Consider the following 25,445-nt stretch of genomic DNA (forward strand, 5'->3'; position numbering starts at 1 on the left):
ACTGTCTTCTGCAGCTTCTCCTCCTGCACCAGGGCCAGCCAGGGCCTGGCACGGAGAGCACTGTGGATGCAGAAAGCTGGTGCCAGGGCTGGAGCAGCACCCTCTTCAGGTGATGAGAGGGGCTGCTGGGGGAGGCTCCACTCAGGGCCCCTCCAGAGCCTGAGCCCCACGACCCCCATTAAGCTGCTCTCCTGTGTGTGGAGTGCTGGGCGGCCTCGTACACGCGGCTAGGTGGCTACTGCCCTGGCCTTTCCACTCCAGGCCTGAGAGAGGACACCCTCCTCGATTCACACAGAAATGGGGGCTCCGAAGCAGGGGTGACGGATCCCCGCTGTCACCTAGACAGACTGAAAAGCCGGTTCCTTGCTCCCTGGCCTCTTCCGTGGCCACTCCCCACACAAGTGACACGGGGGGGTCATGAGGCCGCAGGCCCTCATTTCAGCCACAAGGAGGGCAGGCCCAGGCCGGCTGTGAGGCCTCCGGTTCCTGGAATCCCTCCTCCCTCAGAGAGGAAACTGAGACTCGGTTGCAAAACAAAAGACGACATATTCCAGAGCACTTTTAAGGACGTGTATTTCGGTTCTTCCCAAGTGTCCTCGGGACAATTTGCCAAAATACCGCCCACCTGCGGCTAAGCAGCTTTCTGCGGAAACGTCCGTTTCCTCTCAGCCGGAAAGGCTTGTTGGCTTCCGGGGCTGTGGGGCTGAAGACCCTGAGAGCCGGGAGGGCCCGGGTGGGCCGGTGAGCAGGCCTGAGACAGGGTCGCTCTGCGGGGCCCTCTGGCTGTAGGGGCTGGGGACGGAGGGGGGCAGGCTCGCGGCGGAACGGGAGGGCGTCGAAGTCCACAGACACGGAGGAGGCAGGGCTCAGGGCGGCTGCAGGGGCGCGGCGGCGGCGCAGCCCACCCTGTTGCTGAAGAGGCGCGAGAGGCTGCGCTTGCGGGCGGCGGGGCGCGGCGGGGCGCGCGGGAGCCCGCGCACGTCCCAGAGGCGCAGCGCGCCGTCGTGCGAGGCCGTGTAGAGCACCTGGCCGTGCACCTGCGGGCGCAGGCGTGGGGCGGGCGCTGGAGGGGGGCTCAGCTCGCCCCCGCCCCCAGCGCGTCGCGGCAGCCGTCCCCGCAGCTCAGGGTCAGCACGCCGGGCAGGCCCCGGGCGTCGGCGTGAACAGCAACTACCCAGGACGACCGATGGTGACGTCTCAGCCCTGGAGACCTCCGCAGGTGAGGGGGCGCGGGGACCCGCGCTCCAAGCATTGCTGCTGGCTGGCCTCCCCACCCCCGCCCCGCCCCGCCCCGAGGCAGCCGGGCTCGCCCTCGCTCAGCCAGGAGCCCCTAGGGGGCCCAGGGGACGGGCGGGGGCGCCTACCTGGATGCAGTTGATGATGAAGGCGTGCCCGCGGAACACCTTCTGCAGCGCTCCGGACTGGGCGTCGAAGGCGCGCGCGCGCGCGTCCCCGCTGCCTGTGAACACTGTGGACACACGGCGCCACTGGGCCTCCGGTCCAGAGCCCTCCGCCTTCTCCAGGACGCCGCAGCGCGGGGGCACGGAGGGGCAGGGGGGAGAGTGGCCTCGGACCCTCTCCCGGGCCCATCAGCCTGCCTCACAGGGATGGCATAAGGTGCAAATGGGAAATAGCAGGAGCCCCTTAAAAGGAAGGAGGCGGCACCTTCACGATCTTACTACACTCCTGAGTTCAGGGCGACCACTGCAGCCAGCTGGGCTCTGCAGGGCTGCAGCTGCAGAGCCTTCCTTGGGCTTCAGGTCTGCCTGCGCTATCCTTCCAGGTGCTTCTATCCCACTCTCTGGGCCCAGGCCGTTTGGTAGAAGCCTCTGAAGCTTGGCTTCTCTGCCAGCCTGGGGCGGGGGGGGGGTGTCATCCCTCCCCCCACCATCTGAGCAGCCTATTGGGGCAAGGGCTGACCAGAAAGCCTGTCGGCCCCCTCCTCAGTAATGAACTTCGCCCTCCAAACAGAACGAGACCCTCTGGGGTTCATTAGGTGCTCCTGCACCTCTCCCAGGGGTAAGGCCCTGGATTCTGCCTCCCTTGGGCTTTTTCCTACTTTATCACTTAGTCCAAGAGCTCTCCAACTCCAGTGGGCACAGAATCACCAGGGCTTGTTCAGACACAGACTGCTGGGCCCACCTGTTTCTGATTTAGGAGGTCTGGCTTGGAGCCTGAGAACTGCATTTCTAGCCAGTTCCGGGTGATGCTGAAGCTGCTGGTAGGGACCACACTGGGAACACTGCCCAGGACACTCCCTTGTGCACTTATCGTCTGAGCTGCGTTCTCCCAGAAGCTGGCCCTGACACTAGGATTTGAGGGCAAACAGTTCATTTGGCACGGCATTCCAGGACGTGGGGAGAGAAACAGAAAGGAAGGACGCCCACACGGGGCATGATGAAGTAGTGAGCTGGGGGCCCTTGGGAGAAGGTGCAGACCATGTCTCAGCATTGTCCCACCAGGGGACAAGGATGCTGGGCTATTTATCCCTCAAAGCCCCTTAACCATTGCTTGAGGGCCTCTCTTAGGGGTGTCAACTCTCAGCCTCCTTGGACCTGCCCCTCACAAGAAAATGACCTCCGGCAGGGGACCTCAGGTGCTCCAGCAAGAGCACCCCTGAGCGTGGTACCCACAGCATCTGCTACACCCACCCGGCAGCCTGAGTGGTCGCAGCAAGCACCCCTGGGGGCGCCCTGGCCTCGGGGGATCTATTTCTTACCCCACTTCTTGCGTCACCTGCCTATTCCCAGCCTGTCTGCTAACGCTAGAGGGGAATGTGGCCCCGAGGGGAAGTCTCCTTTCTGGGTCTCTTCAGCCCCTTTCCTGCCTTCCCCTCCACCAACTCGGTGTGGCTGCTGGGCGTGCCATGGGCGGGAACATCTGATCATCCTGTAGCCTGCTGGCAAAGACCCAGAACCAGGGTTCCCTAATAGCGGGCAGCACGTGGGGTCCCTGGGATTCGCTGCGGCGGCAGGTTCCATCCCAGCTGCTGCCAAGGGGAGGTGCTCGAGGCAACCTTCTTTCTAAAGCAGAGATCCCCAACTTGGGAGCAGAGCCGGAATCACACTGACAGGCTTAGACACAGGAAGAAGGAAAAAAATTTTTTCCGTGCCAGACGCCTACACCCCGAGGGCATCTCAGGCTCTATTTTCAGAGATCCACACTTTCGCTTCATCTAACACCTGTGCTGTGAGCCGACTTGAGTTTTCCACTGTGACTCTTCCCCACTCGTCTGCCCCCACTCCAGTGCTAGAAGATGGCTCTCGCTCAGCTCGCGTGGGGCTTGCTTCCCACTGCTGTCAGATGTGTGTGAGAAAACAGAGGGGAAGGGAGAGCTGAGGGCAAAACGCAACATGGGGGATCACTTTGGGAGAGAGACATTCAGGAAGCTGGGAGCCCCACTCCCAAGTAGGTGTGGTGAGGTTGGGGGGCTTGTTTCCCAGGAACAGTGTCTGTCTTCTGGAAGTGTCTGGGTGTAAACATGTGGCAAGCCAGCTGGACAGAGCCAGCAAAGCCCGGATGGGAGACAATTTGTAGGACAGCTTATTGCCTACCCAATAAGTCATTCTGCTCTTCTTTCTTTCCAAAATAATCCTGACTGATCCTGGTAGCAGTGTCCCCAGACAAGAGCTTTTATTACTCTCTCTCTCTCGTGGGCAATGGTCAAAGAGATGTATGCAGAAGTCTTTGGGTAGGGCTTCAAGGAAAGATTTTTAAAGGGCCTATTCAGCTAGGAGATACATCCTTTTGCCCTTCCCTCCTCTGCTTCTTCCTGCCTGCCTAAAACATGACATGATGGCTGGAGCTCCAGCAGCTATCTTGAACCATGAGGCCCCCTTCAAGATAGAAGGTACATGGTAAGAATGATGACGCAAAGTGACAGAAGGAATCTGGGTGCCTGATAACTTTGTGGAGCCATCCATTCCAGCCTAGACTGCTGGCCTCTGAAACTCTTCTGAGAGAAAAATGAACCACTATCTCATTTAAACCATTGTTATCTGGGTTTTCTCTTATCTGTAGTCAAACATAATGCCAGTGAAGCCAAACCCATGTGGCCCTCAAGTCTGGATGGAGTAAGTGGTGTCACTGTCTCACTGTGAGAATTAGAACGTGTCCTTGAGACGTGCTCTTGACCCTAGGACCTCTGAACATTCTTCTGGGGTAAGGGTGGGAGGAGGCCCCAGACCCTTATTTGGACCTTTTTTGTAGACATCTGGAAGAACACGGGCATGGAGGAGCCGCAGCCACTGCCCTTGGGCGCTGACCTCCTGAATGGCAGCGAGGATTTGGCTGGGGGCGAGGAGTGAAGGGGACAGGCTGGCCCTGCAGGCTGGGGCAGTGTGGGGAGGGCCAGGAACAGGGTCACTTACAGGTGCCCGCGTGGTACTTGAGGGCGCTCACGCTGTGTCTGTGGGCTGCGAACGTGCGCACGCGCTCCCCCGTGTCCGCCAGCCAGCACTTGACCGTCCTGTCGGCGCTGCCCGAGTACACATGCTGGTTCACGAGCTGAGGGAGGAGGAGGAGGGTCGGCACGGACGCGGGGCGACCGGCCGCAGTGGGGTAGCTCGGAAGCTCCCCCAAACCTCTCTGTGTAACGGGGAGGGGCTCAGGCAGATCTCGGTGGGGAAACTGGATGAGCCAGACACCCCTGCCTGTGGGGCCCACCAACTGCCCACCCCAGCACCCAAGCTCACGCTGCTCCTCCCTTCTCCGCAGGGCGGGGTGGGGTCAGGCAGACCCGGCGCGACTGCCACCCTGCCCTTGGCCAAGTCACTGACTGCCCCTCAGCTGCTTCACCTGTAGACAAGGATCAGGCCAGCCCCTTCCTCGCGGGGGACACAGATACGGCCTGGCCGGACGGCGCTCAGCACCGTAAGAGTGAGGACGGCGGGGCGCTGGCGGCACTCAGGCATCTCTCTCTGGCAGTTCCCTACCCAGAACAGCCTGGTGCCTGGAAGGGCGACCGTGAAGCCACCCGCAGCCACCGCCAGACTGCACCAGCCGCTCCCTGGTGTTGTCCCGGCTGAGAAAAGGGTCCCAGGGCGGGGCTTTCACACTGGACTTCTGCTTGTGAAAGGGCAGATAGAAGAAAAGTCTAGAAGTAACCTCACTGGCTGTGGTGTGTGTGAGGCAGACTTCCGCTAGGACTGGAGCTGGACACCCAGGGGCCATCATGGGGTCCTGCCCCTGGGGCTGCCCAGGTGGGGAGGGAAGAGGGCCCTGGAGACACGCTCCCCCACTTCCCACTCAGCCCGGCCAGCTGGAGCAGCGTTCACACCCCTGCTCTGTGTCTTGGGAGATAAGGATAGGGCCCAGGAGACGGGGAAGGGGCCTGGGGGGCACCTCTGACTGGAGCGCCCCTGCCACGAGGGACAGTGTACTAGCCCGAGGAAAGAGCAAAGGCTGTTAAGATAATTGCAGATTTACCTAGACAAACACCCCGAAGCCAAGAGAGCGCCCAGCCAGCACCTCAGGCTGGTGGAGGAGGAGATGAGAACCAAAGGCCAGGCAGGGTGGGGGCCTCAGCGGCAGTTAGCTGGCTGATGACACAGGGCCTCTGCCCACTCTGCAGGGCCCAGGAAGACAGGGCAGGCTGCAAGCCTTGGGGAGAGCCATCCACGACACTGCTGGGGCCCCGGGGCCGCTGGAGGCTCAGAGAAGATGAGGTCCTTCTCCGGGGGGGCAGTAGGTGGTGGGCTTAGAACCAGTCCAGGCTGGCCACCGGCATCCTTAACATGCCCCGCACACCCCTAGCTCAAGCACATACTTGCCCATCACCGCCACACTCTGGGCCACTTTCCACTCCAGTGCCCATGGCTGACTCAGTTTCCCCTTATTTCCCAGTTTAAATTCCAGAGAACAGGACTCCAGCTGGCCCAGCTCATCTTTCCACCCTGGCCACATGCCACAGCTGGCCTTGGGCTGATCCCTCTGGCAGCTGGGGTGGAATCCTGAGGATCACGTACGGCCTCCTGGAGGCAGAGGCTACGGGGGTCTCCCTCGGATGGGAGCAGGAGACAGACACAGCCGGCCATTTTGCAGGCTCTGCCCTCACGTCCCACTAGGTCTACGACTGGCCCCAGCCAGCGTAACCCCCTGGGTTCTGGCCTCTCTTATCAGCAGTCCACTCCCCAAAGAGGGACGCGCGTGACACCCGCAGACCTGAGGGGCTCCAGCAGGGTCCAGACATCACTCGGTCCTCTCGCCGAGGCCCCACCCTCCAGGAGCTCGGTTCCTGGCCATCCTGGCCATCGACAGGGACAGGGGCGGAAAAGCCAGCAGGTCTCCCCGAGCCTGCTCGGCACCCCCAACCCTGCTCTCAGCCTTCCTGGCCCGGTGCCCAGAGCCCGGAGGTGGCCTAGCTTCCCCAGGCTCACCTGTGTCCTCACTGTCCCCCAAGGACGCTGGGCACACACCTTCCTCCCAGGTTTCTTACAAGTCCTCTCTGCTCAGAAAGCAGCCCCACACTGATCCTCCCTTGGGCTTCGTGAGCAAGCCACCCCCCGGGATCCCTCCTCACACTGCCCCCAGCACTGTGTCTGAGTCCTGCCCCCCAGGCTGACTGCTCTTGGCCCCAGGGTTTTCTGGCTGTGCCCCCACTGTCACTCCAGAGGCAGCCCCAGGCCTCCAGTGACCACGCTTCCCAACCACCCACTGAGACGCACAGACCTCCAACGAGGGGCGCGGGCATGTGTGAGACCGAGACCCCTCTCTCTGTGGAACGTCCAGGCTCCACAGCCCCGCCTGGGCGCCCCCGTCCACAGCCGCTGAGGCAGAGGGACAGCGCCTCCCGCTCCCCACGCGGCATGTCCCGGCGGCGCGGGCCTGCCACACCGCGTCTAAAACGAACAAGCAGCACGCTTTCCAAGCACAAACCCTGAGCCAGAGGCCAAGGAAGCGCTCCAGGCGTGTTGTCCTTGGCGGGCTGAGGCCTCTCTGTTCCCTTTGGCCCGTTTCCTGAGGGGACGCCCATCGGGAGCAGCCGGGCGGCGGGGGAGGCCAGAGGAGGCCCGAAGCAGATGGCGAAAGCAGGACAGGCCCTGACGGGGGCACAGAGGCCAGTCCTGCAGGACACCCCGCAGCCAAGGCAGCTCTGAGGGGACGGGGCTCGTGGGCCATCCCCCTGCAGTGTGATCCGTCCGGGCAGATGGAGGATGAGGCAGGAGGGCCTGGGCTCTGCGGCCAAGGCCCCTGGGGTGCGGGCCTCCCCTCGGCTCAGCTCACGGCAGCCCGTGCACCAGGGAGGAGCAGCAGCTGGGCCAGGCTGTGAGCAGGGCCGGGCTGCAGAGCACAGCCGGGCTCCGGAAGGTCCTCCAGAGCTGAACTCGGAAGAGGCTCCCCCACTCTGGCACGGCACGGGCTCCATCACTCCTTTATACGCTGCTGGTTACAAGCACAGGTTACATGTTCAGTCCTGGGTTCAAATCCTGTCTCTGCCTCTTACCAGCTGTGAGACCTTGGGCCAGTTGCTTACCCTCTCTGAGCTCCGTCTTCTCAGGCACAAAATGAGAGAAAGTAATCCCTCAGAGAGGTGGCCATGAGGATCAATGCAATAATGCACATAGCCGGGTCTAACCCGGAAGCTAGTACTTATCCCTAAAATGCAATAGCAGTCTCTGCCCCCAGCCCCTCGGAGTTTGGCAGGACAGTGCTTCTGCAGGAAAGGAATGGCGCACACGGATGATGCTGCAGATGAACAAGTGTGCTCGCTCCCCACCGCCCTCGGGCTGCCCCCCACCTGGCAGCTCCTTCCCTTTCTCTCTCTGGCTGTACTGGAAATGTTTCTTTCTCTAAAAAGATATGAAGTAAATATGACACAATGGTAATATCTCATTTCAGAAGTGGGTGCATAGCTGTCTGTTTTACTATTTGCTATACTTTATGTTTAAAATGTTTCATAACTAAAATTTTTAAATTTTTAAATGTTTTGTGTGTGTGTGTGAGGAAGATAAGCCCTGAGCTAACATCTGTTGCCAATCCTCCTCTTTTTGCTGAGGAAGATTGACCCTGGGCTAACATCCGTGACCATCTTTCTCTACTTTATATGTGGGACACCTGCTACAGCACAGCTTGATAAGCGGGGCGTAGGTCCATGCCTGGGATCCGAACCCGAGTACCCCGGACCACTGAAGTAGAGTGCGCAAACTTAACTAATACGCCACTGGGCTGGCCCCTAAATTTTTAAATATTAAAGGTCTCCACCTTCTCTTTCTTCACAAGGACCACCCCATTGAGCCCAGACCTTGGGAACTCCTCTGGAGAGCAGGGGAGGGAGCAGCCCCACACCACAGTCAGCGGGCTTCACCTTGAGTTTGTTACTTGGAAGCGAGCCCTCACCTCTGCTCTGGACCACCCCCTCCAGAGGAGGCCTGCGCGCTCCTGGCTCTGCCCCCACCTGGCTTCTGGAACCCTCTGGGGTTGGCGTGCTCAACCCTGGAAACACGTTCCATAATGAACGGGAAAGGCAGAGGCCCCTCAGGGCTTGGCCGATTTCTCAGGCCTCGCCTCTGCTCCTGGAAGGTTCAGAGTGGCAGCAGGCCTGCGAGGAGGTGGGGAGGATGCCTCAGTGGTACCTCATCCATGCAAGGCCGATAGGGTCGGAGGCAGGGTATAAGAGGCTGTGTAACTCTGTACTGTTTCCTCTTCTCGTCCCCGACCTCTGCAAAGGCAGCCCACAAGTTCCTCTCAACACACAAAGGGCCTGACCTGTTTAGCATGAACAGTGGAAATACCACAGCTCCACGGAACAGGCTCCATCAGGATCCCAGTCGATGCCCCACACTCATCCTAACAGGACACCGCAGGCAACTCCCTCAGCTCTCAATCTGCGAGCACGGGTGCTTCCTCACCAAAACAATGCCAGAGGCCAGGCCCCAAGCCTCCCAAAACCATCCAGGGGGCCCAGGATGCTCCCAGGGTCTCCAGACACCCGGGAACCCTGCCTGTCTGCAGGGCGTCTGGGAAAGCAGCCTGCCCCTCGCCATGATGGGAGGAGTGGGAATTCTGTGAGGTCCCCTAGAAGAGATCACCTCCCTGTCTCAGGTGGATGGACCTGGATGTGTACCTGCAGGGGATGGGACAGAGAAAGGAAACCGACATGAAGCCAAGGGCCACCTCCTATTTGGAGAAGGTAAGGTGAACGAGATGGGTGCCCCTGACCCTGCAGCTGTGCTACACACTCAGACGAGATGACAGCAGGGTCACGGTGAGGGACCACACAGCAATAGTCTCAGAGGCTGCGCCCAGAGACTGTCAGGTGGCCCCGAAAGGTTCGGAAGGCAAGGGTGTCGTGGGGAGCAGCTCTGTTCAAGAGGCAGATCAGGAGAGGTGGGAAAGGCACCCTCCCGGCCCTGTGATGGGGAGAAGAGAGAATCTAGAAACACCCAAATGTCGCACATGCATGCATGTCCCAAGTCGAGGTACGATGAGGTTTGATTTCCTACCGGGGAATGGCAGGAAACAGAACAGGGAGACTCGTCTATCTAGCGTCCAAACTACAGGAAGGCGGGTCCTTGCGGCTCCCAGGGCACTGGCACCAAGGCGCACCATAAACGCAACCTGACAGGCGTCGTGCGGGTCCGTGACTGAGCTGTTCCTCTGGAAGACCAGGCCTTCGCCAATGGAGACGGTGACCCTGGAACTCCGTCAGGTGGACCCTCACCCCAACCACTCTGCAACATGGGGGCTCTTCTACCTCAACTCCACCTCGGGTGAAGCGGCTGGGACTTAATAGCTAACTAACTAACTAACCAACCAACAAACCCAATAACTAGATGTTGACTGAATCAAGCGCTAGCTGCTCTTGTACGAGCGCCAGTGCTGCCCTGTGCCAGTCCCTTCAGACACCATGTGAGGACCGGCTCCACAACGGTGCCCAGCTCCTCAGACTGGACGCGCTCTCCCTGCTCCAGCCAACAGCAGGGCCCCTCCTGCCTCCTGACTCTGACCCGGGGCCTCTCTCCACATACTCCACTGTGCCCACCCTCACCCTGCCCCATCCCACTGCCCAGCAAGGCCCTCTCCCCACGTGCCTCCTCCACCCTCCCTCCCTGACTGGGACCTAGCTGGGAACTAGCCTGGTCTGCACTTATGGGAGAAAGACTGCCCCGCCCAGGGAGCACCCCACCCTGGAGCACCCCACCCTGGGAGTTAGCCTTGCCCTATGTTCCTTGCAGTCTGCTGAGCACCCTGCAGAGTGCCAAGCTCCTACCAGCGCTGTACTCATGAATTCGCTCACTGCCCCATCACTCATTCACTTCCTGCTGCTGGGCCAGGCAGTGGGCTCCATGTCCTCCAGGCTGACTCAAGCAGAGGAGACAGACTCACCCTTGGCCGATACCAGAAGCTCTAAGCCAGCTGGCTACCCAGAGACTTGCTCCGCCCTTCTTCACGGACCCTGAGCCTGTCCCGCCACGCTGCACCCAGGACACAGCGTCCACTGCTCCCTGCACATCTCTCCCCATCATGCACAGTGCTGCTTCCCAGGGACCTGCCAGGTCCCAAGGACCTTCCTTCCTCTGCCCTCCAGCCTCTAAATCCTGGAATCAGAAACCAGATGGCTGACTCCCAGCTCAGTCCCCGTTTCCCATCACAACGTCCTCAAGCAGGATCTGAGTTAGAAAAATGCGATTTACACAACCAAACCAGCATGGCAGGGACTGGGCAGCTCTGGGCTTCACCACCTAGATGCAGAGGGAAGACCATACGAGGACACAGGGGGAAGACGGCCGTCTACAAGCCCTGGAGAGAGGCCTCAGAAGAAACCAACCCTGCCCACACCTTGATTTTGGACTTCCAGCCTCCAGACCTGTGAGACAATCAGTCTCTGTTGTCTAAGCCCTCTAGTCTGTGGTACTGTGTTACACAGCCTGAGCTGACCAGGTGTGTAGGGCAGCAGCTCAGAGGATGGCCCAGGGGCTTCCCCGGCAGATGGGGGGGCCGGGCAGGTCTCACCTCCAGACAGATGACAGAGCCCTGGTGCTCCCGGAATACCCGCAGCTGCTCCCCACTCAGGATGTCCCAGGCTCGGATGGTGGCATCAGTGCTGCCGGTGAAGGCTGTGTGGCTGGGTGTGTCCAGCACAAGGCAGAGCACAGCACCCGTGTGGCCCCGCAGCGTCTGGTGGCAGCAGCCACTGGCCACCTGCCACACCTTGGCTGTGCTATCTGTGCTGCCCGTCACCAGGAGCCCCCCGGCCACGGCCTCCTCCACGCACGGCGCCCCGGGGAGGTCCCAGGGGGCAGAGTAGGCCAGAGTCAGCACACAGTTGCGATGGCCCCGGAACTCCCGGGACACCTGTCCCTTGTCCACACTCCAGGCACGAGCTGTCCGGTCATAGGAGCTGCTGAAGAGCTGGTTGTTGGCGACCAGGATCCTGGCGGCAAGAGGGGAAGGGTCAGGGGTCAGACCACACAGGGTTGCCCTGCAGGCTGTCACAGGATCCCTTTGGCTGATGTCTTAATGTGTTCAATGAGCCCAGGCAATGGGAACCACAAGATGCTCCCAGCAAAGAGGAGACACGAACCTGAGAAAATCGTGGGGCTGGGGAACTCGAGCCCACCCCCTGAATCAAGGGGGACTGTGAGGGGACCAGGAGAGCCCTCCTGGAAATGTCAGGGACCCCAGGGAGAGGCTCAGCCTCTGGGCTTCCACCACCCACAGAACAAAGCCCAGACTGAAGGTGTCCTCGGTCACTGTCATCCACACCTCCACCCACCCCTGCATAGACACCTGCCTGGGCCAGAGATCAGCTGCCTCAGCGCTGCAGCTGGAAGAGGCTCTCCCTCTCTCTACCCAGCCAGCCACACTCACCTCGCGTCCAGTTCAAGGGCCCCCTTCCCAGGACACTGCCCAGAATTGCCCCCAGTGACCCTCCTGTCTGAATCTCCCCATGCACTGGGCCCTTGGCCCACCTGGACCTTCCCCTCATCAGGGGCCAAGGCTCTGATGCTCCCTCCCAACACATCACCCGTGGAAGCTGCTCCACAGCTATGGCAGCAAGAGCAAAGGGAACAGGGGGTAGAGGGGGATGGGTAGGAAAACTGACCCTCCTGGTTTGCACAGAACTGAAAGGTTTCTGGGGACGCGGGACTTGCAGTTTGAAAACTGGGAAGGTTCTGGGCAAAGTGAGACATGCTGTCACCCTAGGGACAGGTCAGACTCAAGAGAGTGGGCAGGGCATTTCTGATTGAGTAGCCGTGGAGAAGCCAGCCAGCCCTTGCAGTTGCTCTCACCACACTGGTCCCGGGATCACGCCCACGGGTGACTTCTACAAGGTCAGGGCCCATGGGAGGCACAGTCAGAGATGAGTTGCCGTGGAGCTGGGGTGGGTGTCTGCTGTCAGCTCACACAGCAGAACCTCCTCCGGGCTGAGGACTGTTGGCACCACTCCAGCTCCAGGTCACAGCCCTGGGCCGCAGGCCCCAGGGAAGTTCGAGTGAGAGGAGCAGAGAGGTTCGGTCCACACCATGGGGGAGGAGAGGCTCCCCCACAGTAAACAGTCACAATTCTTATTCTCATTTTGATAAATGATAAGAACTTCTCCCCAGAAAATACACATTTGTCTTTAGTATAGAACTTTGCATATAGCTTCAAAGGGTCTGTTTACACACCCTTGTTAAGAAGCTCTGAGGCCCCAGGAGAGGAGACCACAAAGGGCACAAGAAAGCTGGAATGCAGGCGCGTCATTGGTGTGGGGACAGAGGGTTCAGAACACCCCATGTCAGGGTCAGAGGCACTTTGTGCTCCCTCTTTTAAAAGGTCTTGCCTGTGAGGCTGATGTGGCTGGGAGGACAGAGGGCCCAGCAAAGAGAAGAGACCTTCTGCCCGCCCAGCGCCCACCCCTCACTCTGAATCATTCTCACTTGCCACGAGTAATCAAGGAAACAGACTGCGCTGAAACACCAACTCCCTCTTTCTGACTGGCTTCTTCCCAAATACTCAGGAACTATGGTTTTCACGAGTGTGTATTCCTAAAGGAAAGTGACAACTTGACGTCATGTGGCACGGACAAGTGACGTTCTGGGGGCCTGAGTCCCGCCGGGTGTTGCCTGGCATAAGCAGGCAGGGATGCCAGGTCTGGTCGGTGCCCCAAGAAGCTCACATGCCTGGCCCGGCTCTGAAAACACGGGAAAAAGTGAATTGCACGTCCTCACCTCAAGGATATCGCCCATTTGTGAGCAGTTACTTAATAACGCAAATAACTCCCCAGAGCTACTGGTTTACAATAGCTGACCACTCAAAAGTAGTGTGTGTGTGAATACGTGTGTATATGTGTTTGTGTGTGAGAGTGCATGTGTATTTGTGTTTGTGCAAGAGCGCACATGTATGTGTGTATGTGTGAACATGTGTGCATGTTGTGTGTGCACTCTGGAGAGTCTAAACCTGGCAGAGCATAATTTCTAGCCATAATTGTCCAGATTTACTGTCCAGGAGCAGCGGATAGTTTCTGGTTCAACCTGAGGGCAAGCTGGTCACCTGGGATGGGGCCTTCCCCTGGCGCCACTCACGGCCCCACAAAAGGAGACTGCCCCACAAGCACACTTCTCCTCAATCACAAGAGCGCTGGGAGGAGGCCGCAGGAGCTGTGGGACCGAGTCCTAGTTCTAGACCCTTCCCTCCCACCTCTGTCTGCGTGGCCCTGCTCTCGCTAAGCGGGGTGGGGTGGGGGGTAAAAGCTGGGCCGCTGGAAGGTGGGGGCAGGGGCTCCCTACTGGGGTCCCTCCCGACTTCCTTCTCCACTCAGAACACCCTGAGCCAACACAACAAGGTCTGCTGGTCTACATCTATCTTGCTACTCAAGGATGTTACCTAGTTCCCTCCGGGTTGGTGCACCTTCCCGACTGAGGGCCACCAGCTGTTAGTGATAGGCCCAGCCCACCCCTTCCCGCCACGGTGCACTGGACCATGAAGCCAGTCGGTTCCGCCCCGACCCAGGCATGCGCAGAGCAGGCCAACTGCCCGCCCCGACCCAGGCATGCGCAAAGCAGGCAAAGTGCCCGCCCTGACCCAGCCATGCGCAAAGCCCACACTGGCCACGTCCCTCTGGCGGACAACCTTCGTTCCCCGCCCGCCTCAGCTCAGCCTTCCGACTCCCTCCAAACGGCCGCCTGCACTGGGCCCTTTCCTTACCTAGTTAAGCTCCCAGGCAGGTGCCCCTTCTGGTCGGTGTGGCCACCAGGGCCCAAGGACAGGTGCCCAGACTCCTGCTTATACCGGGCATTCCCTCAGGAGTTTGAGAGGCCACAAGTTACATAAATAGTGTCAAATTGATCTGGTCAGCAAAGGAATTTCCATGGCTCAGCTCAGACCCAAATTCAATAAGGAAAGGAAAAATTCAAACCTCCTAGAGAGGCAAGGGGGTGAAATATTTTCAACAGCAACATAGAAAAGACAGATTTAAAAATACCCTTGACTCCATCTTCAGAGCAACCCCCATTTTGCTCCTCCTCCAAGCCCCTGGTCCACCATCCGGTGCCAATTAAGTCATTTCCTCTGGAATTTGTTCCCATCAGTGGGAGCTGTGGCCTCCAGTGCCTTTCCCTGTGCCTAGCAGGGGGCAACTGTGCTGCCAGGGCCCCCAAGGGGGGCATCCATGCACAAGTGAATGTGTTGGTGGTGCTTCCCTTCCCCTACCTCTGCCTCCCAAACCCCCACCTGCAGCCTTGGGCAGTTAGCAATTGTCGCACCTGGGGACACTTCTCTGCTGGGTAACACTTCTCCATGTGTCCACATGTGGACTTCCCCAGAGAAGCTAAGTTCCCCCAGGGCAGGGGCCCCATGGCCTCCATCTCTGTCCTCCAGGCCACACTGACCTGTTCACAATGGACGTGTGTCCTCGGAACACCTGCAGGCACTGCCCTGTCAGCACATCCCACTTCCTGATGGTGCAGTCAGCACTGCATGTGAAGGCAGCTTCATCCTCCAGCTGGCAGAAGGTCACGTAGCTTTCATGTCCTGTAGATGAGGGGAGACGTCAGCATACCGGGGCATGCCAGCTCTTGTTTTCTGGGAAGAATGTTTGAGAAGGAGAGAAAGGGAAGAAAGCGGGGGACAGGGAGTGTGTAAGGCCAGTCCAGAATTGACTAGCCCTTTTAAATGACGATTTAACTCTAGGCAAGTCTCAGGAACTGTGGGGTGCCAGGAGCAATTCAGGGAGCACTCAGTCTGCCCCTGAATCCTTTTGTTCTCTCGTCTTCCACTCTCTTCTTCCTCCCTCCTCTCCTTCCCTCCCCCTTCTTCATCATCTCCTTTCAGTCTTCTTCAAACTTTTCAGCTATCTGTATTCACTCAAGTCATTCAACAAACCCAGTGTTATGGTGACAAGAAGTATAGAGGCCAAGGACATGGTCTTCGGAGCCGGGATGCCTAGGCTAGCATCCTGATGCTGCTACTGACTGCCCAAGGGCAAGCTACTTCACCTCCCCATGCCTCGATTTCCTCATCTGAAATGGGGAGAGTAACAATGCCTGTTTCATGGGGCTGTTGCACAGTCTGAGTAAATGTCAGGTGCTAGCTGATCTTACATTTGGGGAGAGACACTGTGGTAGGCAGAATAATGCCCCAAAGAGATCAGGTCCTAATTCCTGGAACCAAGAAATGTTACCTCACTTGGAAAAAGACACATCTGCAGATGTAATTAAGGATCTTGAGACAGGGAGATTATCCTGGATTCGCAGGGCAGGCCCTAAATGCAATCACAAATGTCCTTATAAGAAGGAAGCTGAGGGAGATCTGAGGAGGCAGAGAGAAAGCACTGTGAAGACAGAGCAGAGAGAGATTTGAAGGTGCTGGCCCTGAAGACCTGAGTGATGAGGCCACAAGCCAAGGAGTGCCGGCAGCCACTCGGAGCTGAAAGAGGAACCAGATTCTCCCCTACAGGCTTCAGAGGGAGCGCAGCCCTGCCAACACCTTGATATGGGCCCAGTGACACTGACTTTGGACTTTTGGCCTCCAGAACTCTGCAAGAATAAACTGTTGTTTTATGGCACCCAGTGTGATCATTAGTCACAGCAGCCACAGGAAACACACACAGATCAGAGATGATTAGGACACATTCCCTGCCTTCAAAGAGGGCAGCCAACCCAGAAGAAGAGACAGTCAGCTGAATGTGACATGAGCTGGGACAGAGGATGTCCAGGGGTCAACAGAGCAGAAGCCTGGGTGTGACAGAGCAGGAAGGGTCTACATGGTGCCTGTGTGGGAAGAAGAGCATTCTGGGAGAGGAGACGGCACTCACCAAAGCAGAAGGGACCCCTAAGGTCAGAATTCAGGGGTTTGGCAGAAATGGTGGATGAGGCAGAGACACAGCGAGGGTGGAGGTCTGGGATAGTGGGAGGCCACGCCGAGCCTGGGTTCTCAGCTGAGCGTACCTGATCATCCCTCTTACCAGTGCGCCTGTCACATCTTCTGACTCTCGCCCAGCCCGGGGATCAATGTTTATGCCTCGGGCATTGATAAGCAGCCCTGGGAGCCCCGGTCAGATCATAGTAGGGCCTGCCCTTTAGGCAAAGATGTTTCCACCTCAGATAACTTTTGACAGCAAACTGAAGCTGAGTATATTTGGGGAGAATTCAGGGACCAGAAAATCAACAAAATCAAAGGAAAGTTAGACCTAAGAGCCATTTCACAGATGAGCAGACTGATGAACTCAAATACCCACACATTCGGGGGATGTATTTATTACGTTAAGGATTCGATCAAATTTTAAACCTCATTTAGATGTCTAGGATCAGGTAGATGGGGTTTAGGATCTCCTGGGATGTTTCAAGCTGATTCACACTTTTTTTTTTTGGCTCTAGGTTTAAGCTTAGTTACTCTTGGAAGGACTCAACTTTCTGGGTTCTAAGAAACAGAATTTTTAAAAAAATTAACAAAGAAATGTTTTTTGGTCTTCTTAGATAGCATATACCAGGCCTCTAAGAAAACAACGTTTGTTTGAATTAAGTAAACACTTGAAGACACTGCAGTTTATGTTTCCTTAAAATACACGTCTGTTTAAAAGTAGAGGGCAAAATTTGTTCAGCAAAACACAACCCAGCTCTTTGCCAACCCCAAAGAGTTTGTAAAACATTTTAAGATTGTCAACAAACTTTCCCTGAGACCAGATCTACCGTGGGGAGGGCTCAGCCCCATCTTCCTCAGGCTGGCTGGAAGGCTGCCAGGGTGTCCTGGGGCACTCAGATGCCGCGAGCTGGCCCTGCACAGGTGTCACGGCCCACAGTACTCTAAGGACCAGTGTGGTCGGGCGCTAAGCGAGGCCAGGAAAGGCTACCCAGGGGCATCATCCCCATTCTGGCTGCTTCCGTCCCATCTCAACAGCATCGGACAGCAGGAAGGCAAAGTGCCAAGTGTAAGTGTAAATTAAGCCAAGAAAAGCACTGAAAGCCAAGAGTGGCTAGTAAACCATGATACCTCCACTCAGTGCAACTGTAGCCATTAAACCAGAGATGCTAAAGACCATGAGATGTAGGACTGCTGTGATGACACGTGGAACTAAAAAAAATGGATATATACATCGATGAGAATCAATAAAAATATTAATGCATATAAACAAAGACTTGAAGAAAAGAGGTCGAAATGAAAAGATGGGTTTTTCCATGTAAAATAACCTCCCCTCTGAGGCTGGGCTGGCCTCCTGCCCCCTCAGGGGCCTGGCCCTGAGCTGGCTGAGGCTCCCTGCAGTGGTCAAGGCTCTCCCACGGACAAGCCCCTTCCTCTGCACATCAGGCACCACCCGACATCTGAGAACCCAAGCCCAGCGAGACCCAGCTCGGAGCCCCGCTAGCAGAGGGGCCCTGGGGGCTGCGAGCGTGTCCCTGACCGTAATCCAGACCAGACGACAGGGCTCCACTGCCACTGGGCCCGTGGGGTCACCCAGGGAGTGGAGGCCCCCACCTTGACCCCGGGGACGGATGACGGAGGGCCCATCACATCTCCAGGGACCACAGCGCCTCAGCCATGAGCTGTTGGAATTGTGCAGAATAAGCGAAAAAGCCACACTAAAACTAAATATTTTCGAAGGGATGAAGAATGCAGATAAGATGCAGTTATTATGTTCTAAAGAACATGCTGAAGCTCAGGGGTTCCTGCCAAGATAGCCGGCCCTCCCCGCCTCCCTGCCCGCACACCCTCGGACTGGCTGCAAGTTGAAAGTCAAAGTGCCCCCTCCAGGTACAGGAGGAGGGGCTAAGAGCGCTGGCAGTCCAGGCCTGCGGTGGCAGAGATGGGCTGGAGTGGGCACCCGCCTCAGGGCCCCGGCCAAGCTGGAACACGCCTTCGACTCAGCGTTAAAAGCAGTGCCTCCTTTCTCTCTCCTGTCCCTGCAGTCTTCTGTCTGTCCCTCTGCTCTTCTCCAGCCCACTCTCTGCCGCTCCCCCTACCCCCTGTATAGATCACCACCACCTCTGTCAGCTCCCTGGTCCCCCCACTGCCAGCAGGGTTCAGATTGTTGGGAGCCCCAGCAGGAGACTTGATATGACCAGCAGGGGCAGGTCAGGCCACGCTGGCTGGGCCACGGTCGCATCTCCCTGGAGGAAGCCAGTTCCCTCCCGGGCTGCAGTGACCGTTCCCACCCTCACTCCTTCAGGCCTGGGAGTGGCGTCAGCCCAGCTGGTACCAGCCAGCAGTACTGTGGTTCTCCTACACTCTGCTGGCATTTTGCAAGTGTCCTTTATTAAACTCTCCTTGAGTTACTATTTTGACAGTACCATTTTGTTTCCTGCTGGGAACCTGTCTGATAGAGCTGCCTCGTGATGTATTCTCTGAGCAAGGGAGAGTGGTGACAGCTCTGAGTCCGTAGCATGGACGGTGTGGCTGAAATGGACAGTGTCTGACAAAGCCACTGAAGACTCAGCCTCGGGCCACCTGCACCCAGGCTCCCAGCCAGGGCGGGTTGATGCTCTTGTCACTGGTGCTGCCACAGGGCATGTCCTTGCAGCCGAGCTTCTCCTGCCCCGTGGCCTTGACTGAACTGCTTCCCTGCCTCCATCCCCAACCTCCTCAATCGGCACCCACAAGGGAGCTCAGCCCCCCACCCCAAAGACAGTGGTCTCCAAAGAACTGAAGAATGAATTACCAGTGTGGGCTTCCTTCAAATCCATACTTAAAACAAACTGCGTTTGGATGGAATTCTTCCTTGACCAGGACAAAGTTAATAATGATTTGTTTATGTCTGAGAGCCTTCCCTGTGCTCCCACATGCCCTTTTAAAAATATGTATGAGATGATTCAGCAATCCCACTTCTGAGTATATACCCAAAAGAATTAAAAGCAGGGCCTGGAAGAGATTTGCACACCCGTGTTCACAGAGGCATTATTTACAACAGTCAAGAAGTGGAAGCAACCCAAGCGTCCCTCGGCAGATGAACAGATAAAAAAATGCAGTATATCCCCACAACGGAATGGTGTCCAGCCTTCGAAAAAAAGGAGATTCCGACACATGCTACAACATGGACAAACCTTGGGGACATTATGCTAAGTGCAATGAGCCAGTCACAAAAAGACAAGCACTATATGAGTCCACTTATACGAGGCACCTAGAGCAGTCAGGCCTAGAGTAGTCAGATTCATAGAGGCAGAAAGCAGAACCGTGGGTGCCAGCGACTGGGGGGAGGGAGACATGGGGTTATTGTTCAAAGGGAACAGAGTTTCAGTTTTGCAAGATGAAAAAGTTCTGGAGATGGTGGTAATGGTTGCACAACCTTATGAATGTTTAATATCTCTGAACTGTACACTTAAAAATGGTTAAGATGGTCAATTTTATGTTAAGTATTTTTCATTACAATTAAAAACTGTCCCAGTTCCAGGCCCCCCTGGGCCAACAGGTAAACCCTTACTACCCCAGCTCAGAGTTCCTGCTTATCTGAAGGCCAGGTGCAGACAGCCCCAGTTTAGCAATCATTCTCTCAGTCCAATCCACAGATTCCCTGGGGCAGGATCCAAGACTCCTGCATCTTCACATCTGACACAGGGACCCAGCAGAGTCAACCCAACAGGCAGGTGAGGGGGAAAGGGCTCTGGACCAGGAGGGAGGAGTGCAGGCTCCATCCAGGGCCTGCTCTGCCCGTGTAAATGCGGGAGGGCTAGCTAGCCCTCCTGAGCCTCAGTTTCCTCATCTACAAAATGGGGATTTTAGGGTTTCGAGAAGCAAATGAGGAAGAGCTTCAGAGCTGGCACAGTACAGTGCCAACAAGACGCTGCTACTCAACTTGGGCTTGTTGACGTAGGCGTGAAGGATAAGACGTTTATTAAACGAGCCGGGAGCTGTTTCTTACCTGGCTGAATCCCCACCACAACCTTATGAGGCTAGGTTACTACTGTTATCATCCCCAATTCATGGACGAAGAAACTGAGGCACAAGTTAAATAACAGGATTCAAGCCCAAGCAGTCTGGCTCCAGAGCGAGGCTCTTGACCACTAGCGGCCCCTCCGGCTCCCTGGTGGCGAGTAGGGGTCATCCAGATAGGCAGGCACCACCAGGCTTCCAGTAAAGAGGGGTGTGCAGTTTGTCCCCCAGAATTAGAAACAAACTCCACCCCTACCATGTTAGAAGATGCTGTCAGAAGACGAGGAAGCTTGTGGAAGAGCCACAGTGGGCTGGAACCTTCAGGCTGGGTCCCTCACCACATGGGAACAGACAGGAACAGGAAGTGCCATTTGGGGAAGTGCTGCTTAGCCCACGGGTCCAATGAAGCGCCCCAAATAAGCAGGTACCCAACGGATAAAAGAGAAAAAGAGGGGGAGGGGGATAATTACATTAACAGTAATTCTTCCCTTTACAGAATAATTGGCAATTAAGCCTTCTTGTTCGCTGCAGCTCACCAACTGCATTTGAAAGCCAGGTCCATTTATTAAAAAGTTCACCGGTGTACAGCTCCTCAGGAGCAGAGCTGCTGCGCAAGGGGAGCTCGGGGCACTGGCTACGCGCCTACTCTCCAGGGGCCTCCAAGGGCGACAACTTGCCCACCAAGCCCCCACCCACAGGAAACGGCCCTGTTCTTCCTCTCCGTCCACCCCTTGGCACAAACTTCCTAACCCTGCAAGATTCACAGAGAAGCCTCTGGCCCCCAATTGCCTCTGCTGCTGTGAGCTAAGCAAGAAGCTCGTCTGCAGAAGGAAAGCGCATGGCAGGAGCTGCCAACCTGGCCACTCTGCCCAAGAAACCCAGGCCTGACCCACCCCCGGCTCTTCTTTGCAGCCTTCTGTGGGCCCAGAGCTGCACAAAGAGCTAGCACTAACCCCGATCTGGCAGCTTCTACAACAGAAGTGGAAAGAGCCTGGATGTCGGGTCAGGAGACCTCAGGGATGAGGACTGCTCTGACCAGCCGTGTGGTCTTGGGCAAGCACAGCTCCCCTCAGCGTTGTCCTGGTAACAGCAGGATCCACAGGGATTGAGGAGCCCTCTCTGCCAGTGACCTGCTATGTGACCTTGGACGAGTGCTGTAACTGCACCACGAGCCTCAGGGGATGCTGACAACAGCACGTACCTCACAGGTGGGTGTCTAGAAAACACTTAGGATGCTCTGTGTATTGATAAATAAATCCCCATGCTCAGCTATAAATCGGTGTCAATTCTACCTCCCTCACAGTTGTGAGGATTAATAACATAACAAATAAGTATATAGAGGGGTATTTATAAAATAAAGAGTACTAAACAAATGTTAAGACATTGTACTAATATTGTGCTGATACAAAAAATCCTAAGGGGTGGGGGAGCTGGCAAGATCCTGCTTTCCATGGGGGCCACACAAGGGCTGTTGCACATCCAAAATGACTCTTGTGCAAGTCACATCTATTAGCGTAATTTCAGGATAAGGAAAGGTTACTTTTGTCCCCCTCTGTCCTTGAAAATTCTTGAAGTGCCAACCCTTATAACAGCAGAAAAAATCCTGGTAGAAACAGGCAGCAGTTTTTCAGTTCGATAGTTTTCCTGTTGAGTGGCCTGGCCCTCTAGGGCACCAGAGGGTCAGGCATGGCCTCACTAGGAAGCAGGTGTTGGTGTCCTGAGGGGACAAGCAGCTGTGAGGACCACCAAAGTGGATGTGAAGGGGAGTTGCCAGGCAAAGCTGGGTGGGGATGGCAGGGCAGAGTTGGGCAGGAGGGTGGACCCTGGAGACTCAGCCCAGGCTGGAGAGCTGCCCTGGGCCCAGAGCCAGGTGCCCGCCAGGCCAGAACCACCCTGGAAAGGCCTGGCGCTTAACTAGGGAAGAATCCCACCTAGAAATTAGGCTCCCACAATGGGCCCCAAGCCCAGGGGCTCCCGAGGCCAGCTGTGCATCAGATCCACCTACAAACCTGTTAGAAATGCCAATTCTAGGGGCCGACCCCATGGCGTAGCAGTTAACTGCACACGCTCCGCTGCTGGCGGCCAGGGTTCGGATCCCCGGCGCACACCGGCACACCGCTTGTCAGGCCATGCTGTGGCGGCGTCCCATATAAAGTAAAGGAAGATGGGCATGGATGTTAGCCCAGGGCCAGTCTTCCTCAGCAAAAAGAGAAGGATTGGCATGGATGTTAGCTCAGGGCTGATCTTCCTCACCAAAAAAAAAAAAAAAAAAAGAAATGCCAATTCTAGAGTCCTACCCCACGAGATTGCTGAAACTGGGACCTGGAAACCTGCATATCTGAAAGCCCTCCAGATGTAAGTCTCATTTCTGGGAAGCAATACAAGTCAGATTTAAAATTCTGAACAGATCTCAGATCTTCTAGTCCCAGCTGAGTGCCTGTCAGTGTACGTGACTTCTTTTTGCAGGGAGAGGGGGTTAAATGTGTTAGTTTGTGGTCAACTCTCCATTATCCACACCACCTTCTGATTAACAGGCGATCCAAAATGCATCCCTAATGGGCTTTGAAATATCTACCATAACTGCTTTTACTTAAAACCAATAGGGTCAGGATCAGCCAATACTGAAGCTAATTTGTACTCCCTGTGCCTACATGAGCTGGGAGGCCTGGGGGAGGCCACCCAGGATTTGCTGATTACGTGGAAAACCCAGGCAGAGATAAATAACTGCACAGTGTGGAAAGCCCTGCGCTTCATCCAGGGGCTGTACCTGCTGCTCAGGCCACAGCAGGGGCAGAGCTGGAGGAACCTCAGTCCCGTAGGGCAGACGCATGACAGGGACCCAGGGTAAGACTACACCCACTTCCCTCGGGTAAGTACGCAAATATAAACCAGTATGTATGCATTTGTAAAATTTTTATAAAAGACGCAGGTACACCTACTACGTGTGCCTCCTGCTATTTCAGTGTTTCCAAATCTGCTAAATTAACTTAACAACCTCCTTTTGAGAACCTTTGATCAATCCCACCCCCACACCCCATCATTTTACAGCAGATGAAGTGAAGGAGCCGAGAGCTGGGCAGGGTGGTCCGATGGGGGAGGAGGGTTCAAACTTCAACTCTACCCCCCCCCCCCGGGCTGTGTGACCCCTGGCAACTTACTTCCTGCCTCAGTTTCCCTGTCTGCACGAGCGGGATAACAGCAGTGTGAGGACTGCACACTGTAGTGCTCAGCACGGCGGCACTCAACAAGCCCTCTTAACAAGCCCCCGCTGTTACCACAACAGCCCGGAGAGAGGAAATGTCCGGCCAAAGGTCACCCGGCCAGTGAGAGACAAGGGAAGGCGCCGCTCAGCTGAAGGGCTCTGGGTGCCATTTCTTTTCGTTTGTTAAAACGGTTGTAATGGAAATGATTTCATGCAGCGGGCTGACAAGTGATCTTCGCCCCTCGCAGCAGGTGCCCCTCGGCCAACTGACCCCGACGCAGCCCGCTCTGCACCACCACCCCACGCGCTTGGCTGGTCCGGCGCCGGCCCGGGCGAGCGCTCTTCCACGAGTGCCCCGGGAGCGGCGGGGGCTGGACTTTTGGGAAGGGGTCTGCGGGCGGAAGAGCCGAGGCCTGAGGCCGGCGAGCGGGAGGGGAAGAGGACAGAGCGAGAGGGTCAGGAGGGCGCGGTGAGGCGAGTCTACCTTGCAGAAGGGCGCAGCACTGGCCGTCCGCGGTGCTCCAGAGCCTGGCTGTGCCGTCCTCGCTGCCCGTCAGCAGACGCTGCCCGTCCGGGCTCAAGCTGAGCCAGTTGATGCCCCCGCGGTGGTCGGCGCAGACCCTCAGGGCCGACCCTCCGCCCCCCATCCCGCCGGTCGGGGGAAGGACGAGGAGGAGGCTGCGCCCCGCTAGGGGTGGGCGCCCCTGCATCCGCGCGGCTGTTCCCTGCGGCTGTGTCCCGCGGCCATCGCGGGGGCCGGGACACCAGGCTCCTGCAGGGACAGGGGGCGCGGCGGGGGTGAGGTGGAGGACCCTCCCTCCAGCTGCCCACCCGACCTCCCAGTCTGCTGACCCAGCAGAGGCTGCCGCTGCGGGGGTCGGCCCACTGGGGACCCCCCTCCAATGGTGCAGTCTCAGCCCCACGGGCGCAGACCGCCTCCTTTCCCCGTGCCCCCTCGGAAGACCCGCACCCCACCTGAGCAGGCCCCTCCCTCCTGGCCCGGGCGAGCCGTGCAGAGGCACGCTGGGAAGCCCGGGTCTCTTCGGGGGGCGCAGGCGGTAGGGAGAACCAGGGAAGGCGAGCGCCCCGCGCCCCGCGCGCTCCCCGGCCTGCGCTGCACGCTCGAGGTTGTGGAGTGTCGAACAATACGGTCAAGCCTGGCTCCTCCTCAGAGACCACCCCTCAACCTGTCCCCTCCTACTTCTCGGGCCTGCGCTCCAGCCGCACCTCGAACTCCCGCAGCAACACCACCCTCTCCTCGCCCGCCCCCTGTCCCTCCAGACCGATCTCGGCCAGCTGCCCCAGCACCCGCCCCAGGGAGGCCGGGGTCGGCTCCACGTGCGACCCTCCCGGCTGCCCCGGCTGCACCTCTGAGTTCCTGCCCTCTGCCACCCCCATGGGGACCAAAGGCCAGGACAAGGGAGGAGGAGGTGGACAGAAGGGTCTGAGTCGGGGAGATGTGCGCGACCGGGAACTCACTCCGGCCGGCGGCTGCGCGCCACCACTGGACAAGTCTGCTCCTTCCAGGCTCCCAGCCCTAAGGACCCTGCCAGAGGGGCTCTCGGGGGACTTGGGGGCGGTCCCCCTTGTTGGAGAGTTCCCTTACTCCGCCCTCGCTGAGAAATCACGCGCACAACCCGATTTCTAAAGAAGTCCCACCAGGGGAAGGGGAGGACTGGGCGTGGGGGCGGGGTGCGAGCCCGAGCGGAGGGGGGCGGTGGGGCTTCCGGGAGAGGTCAGGTTCACCCCCTCGAGCGGCCGCGGGGTCCTAGGCGCCGGGCTCCCGCCGCTCTTGTGCTGGGGGTGTGGGGCCCCCGCCCACCGCGCCAGCATCTCTCAGCCGCCACCCCCACCCCCGCGCCCCCTCGGCTCGGCCCTGGCTTCTGACCGTCCGCTGAGGTCTCTGCAGGAATCCCACACCCCGGGCCGCGAGCCCTCCCGGAGCGCCCGTCTGCTGGTT

General features: G+C 57.7%; 1 protein-coding gene across 5 annotated transcripts; it reads right to left on the minus strand.

The window, feature by feature from the left end:
• Positions 1-797: 797 nt before the first annotated feature.
• WDR86 (WD repeat domain 86) lies at positions 798-25,445 on the minus strand. 5 transcript variants are annotated; one of them, XM_058533514.1, is made up of 7 exons: positions 25,374-25,445; positions 23,970-24,257; positions 14,814-14,955; positions 10,954-11,374; positions 4,371-4,506; positions 1,365-1,468; positions 798-1,037 (listed from the first exon to the last, which is right to left on the minus strand). In XM_058533514.1, exons 2-7 carry the CDS (start codon positions 24,193-24,195, stop codon positions 867-869), a joined length of 1,200 nt encoding a protein of 399 aa, XP_058389497.1. In that variant the 5' UTR covers positions 24,196-24,257; positions 25,374-25,445; the 3' UTR covers positions 798-866. The 5 variants fall into 5 exon arrangements, with proteins under 5 accessions (XP_058389497.1, XP_058389494.1, XP_058389491.1 ...); XM_058533511.1 differs by lacking the exon at positions 25,374-25,445 and adding an exon at positions 24,965-25,195; XM_058533508.1 differs by lacking the exon at positions 25,374-25,445 and adding an exon at positions 24,461-24,630.

The sequence above is a fragment of the Diceros bicornis genome, chromosome 3 (genome assembly GCF_020826845.1).
Source record: "Diceros bicornis minor isolate mBicDic1 chromosome 3, mDicBic1.mat.cur, whole genome shotgun sequence".
Taxonomy (NCBI): Eukaryota; Metazoa; Chordata; class Mammalia; order Perissodactyla; family Rhinocerotidae; genus Diceros; species Diceros bicornis.

What these genes read in the sequence shown, in the direction of transcription:
- WDR86 (XM_058533514.1), bottom strand. Translation starts at nt 24,195, where the DNA reads ATGCAGGGGCGCCCACCCCTAGCGGGGCGCAGCCTCCTCCTCGTCCTT. An exon ending in CACACGTCCATTGTGAACAG is followed by an intron (nt 11,375 to 14,813) that starts GTCAGTGTGGCC and finishes TCTTGCCGCCAG; the next exon opens with GATCCTGGTCGCCAACAACC. An exon ending in GCTCTGTCATCTGTCTGGAG is followed by an intron (nt 4,507 to 10,953) that starts GTGAGACCTGCC and finishes CTCCTCCCTCAG; the next exon opens with CTCGTGAACCAGCATGTGTA.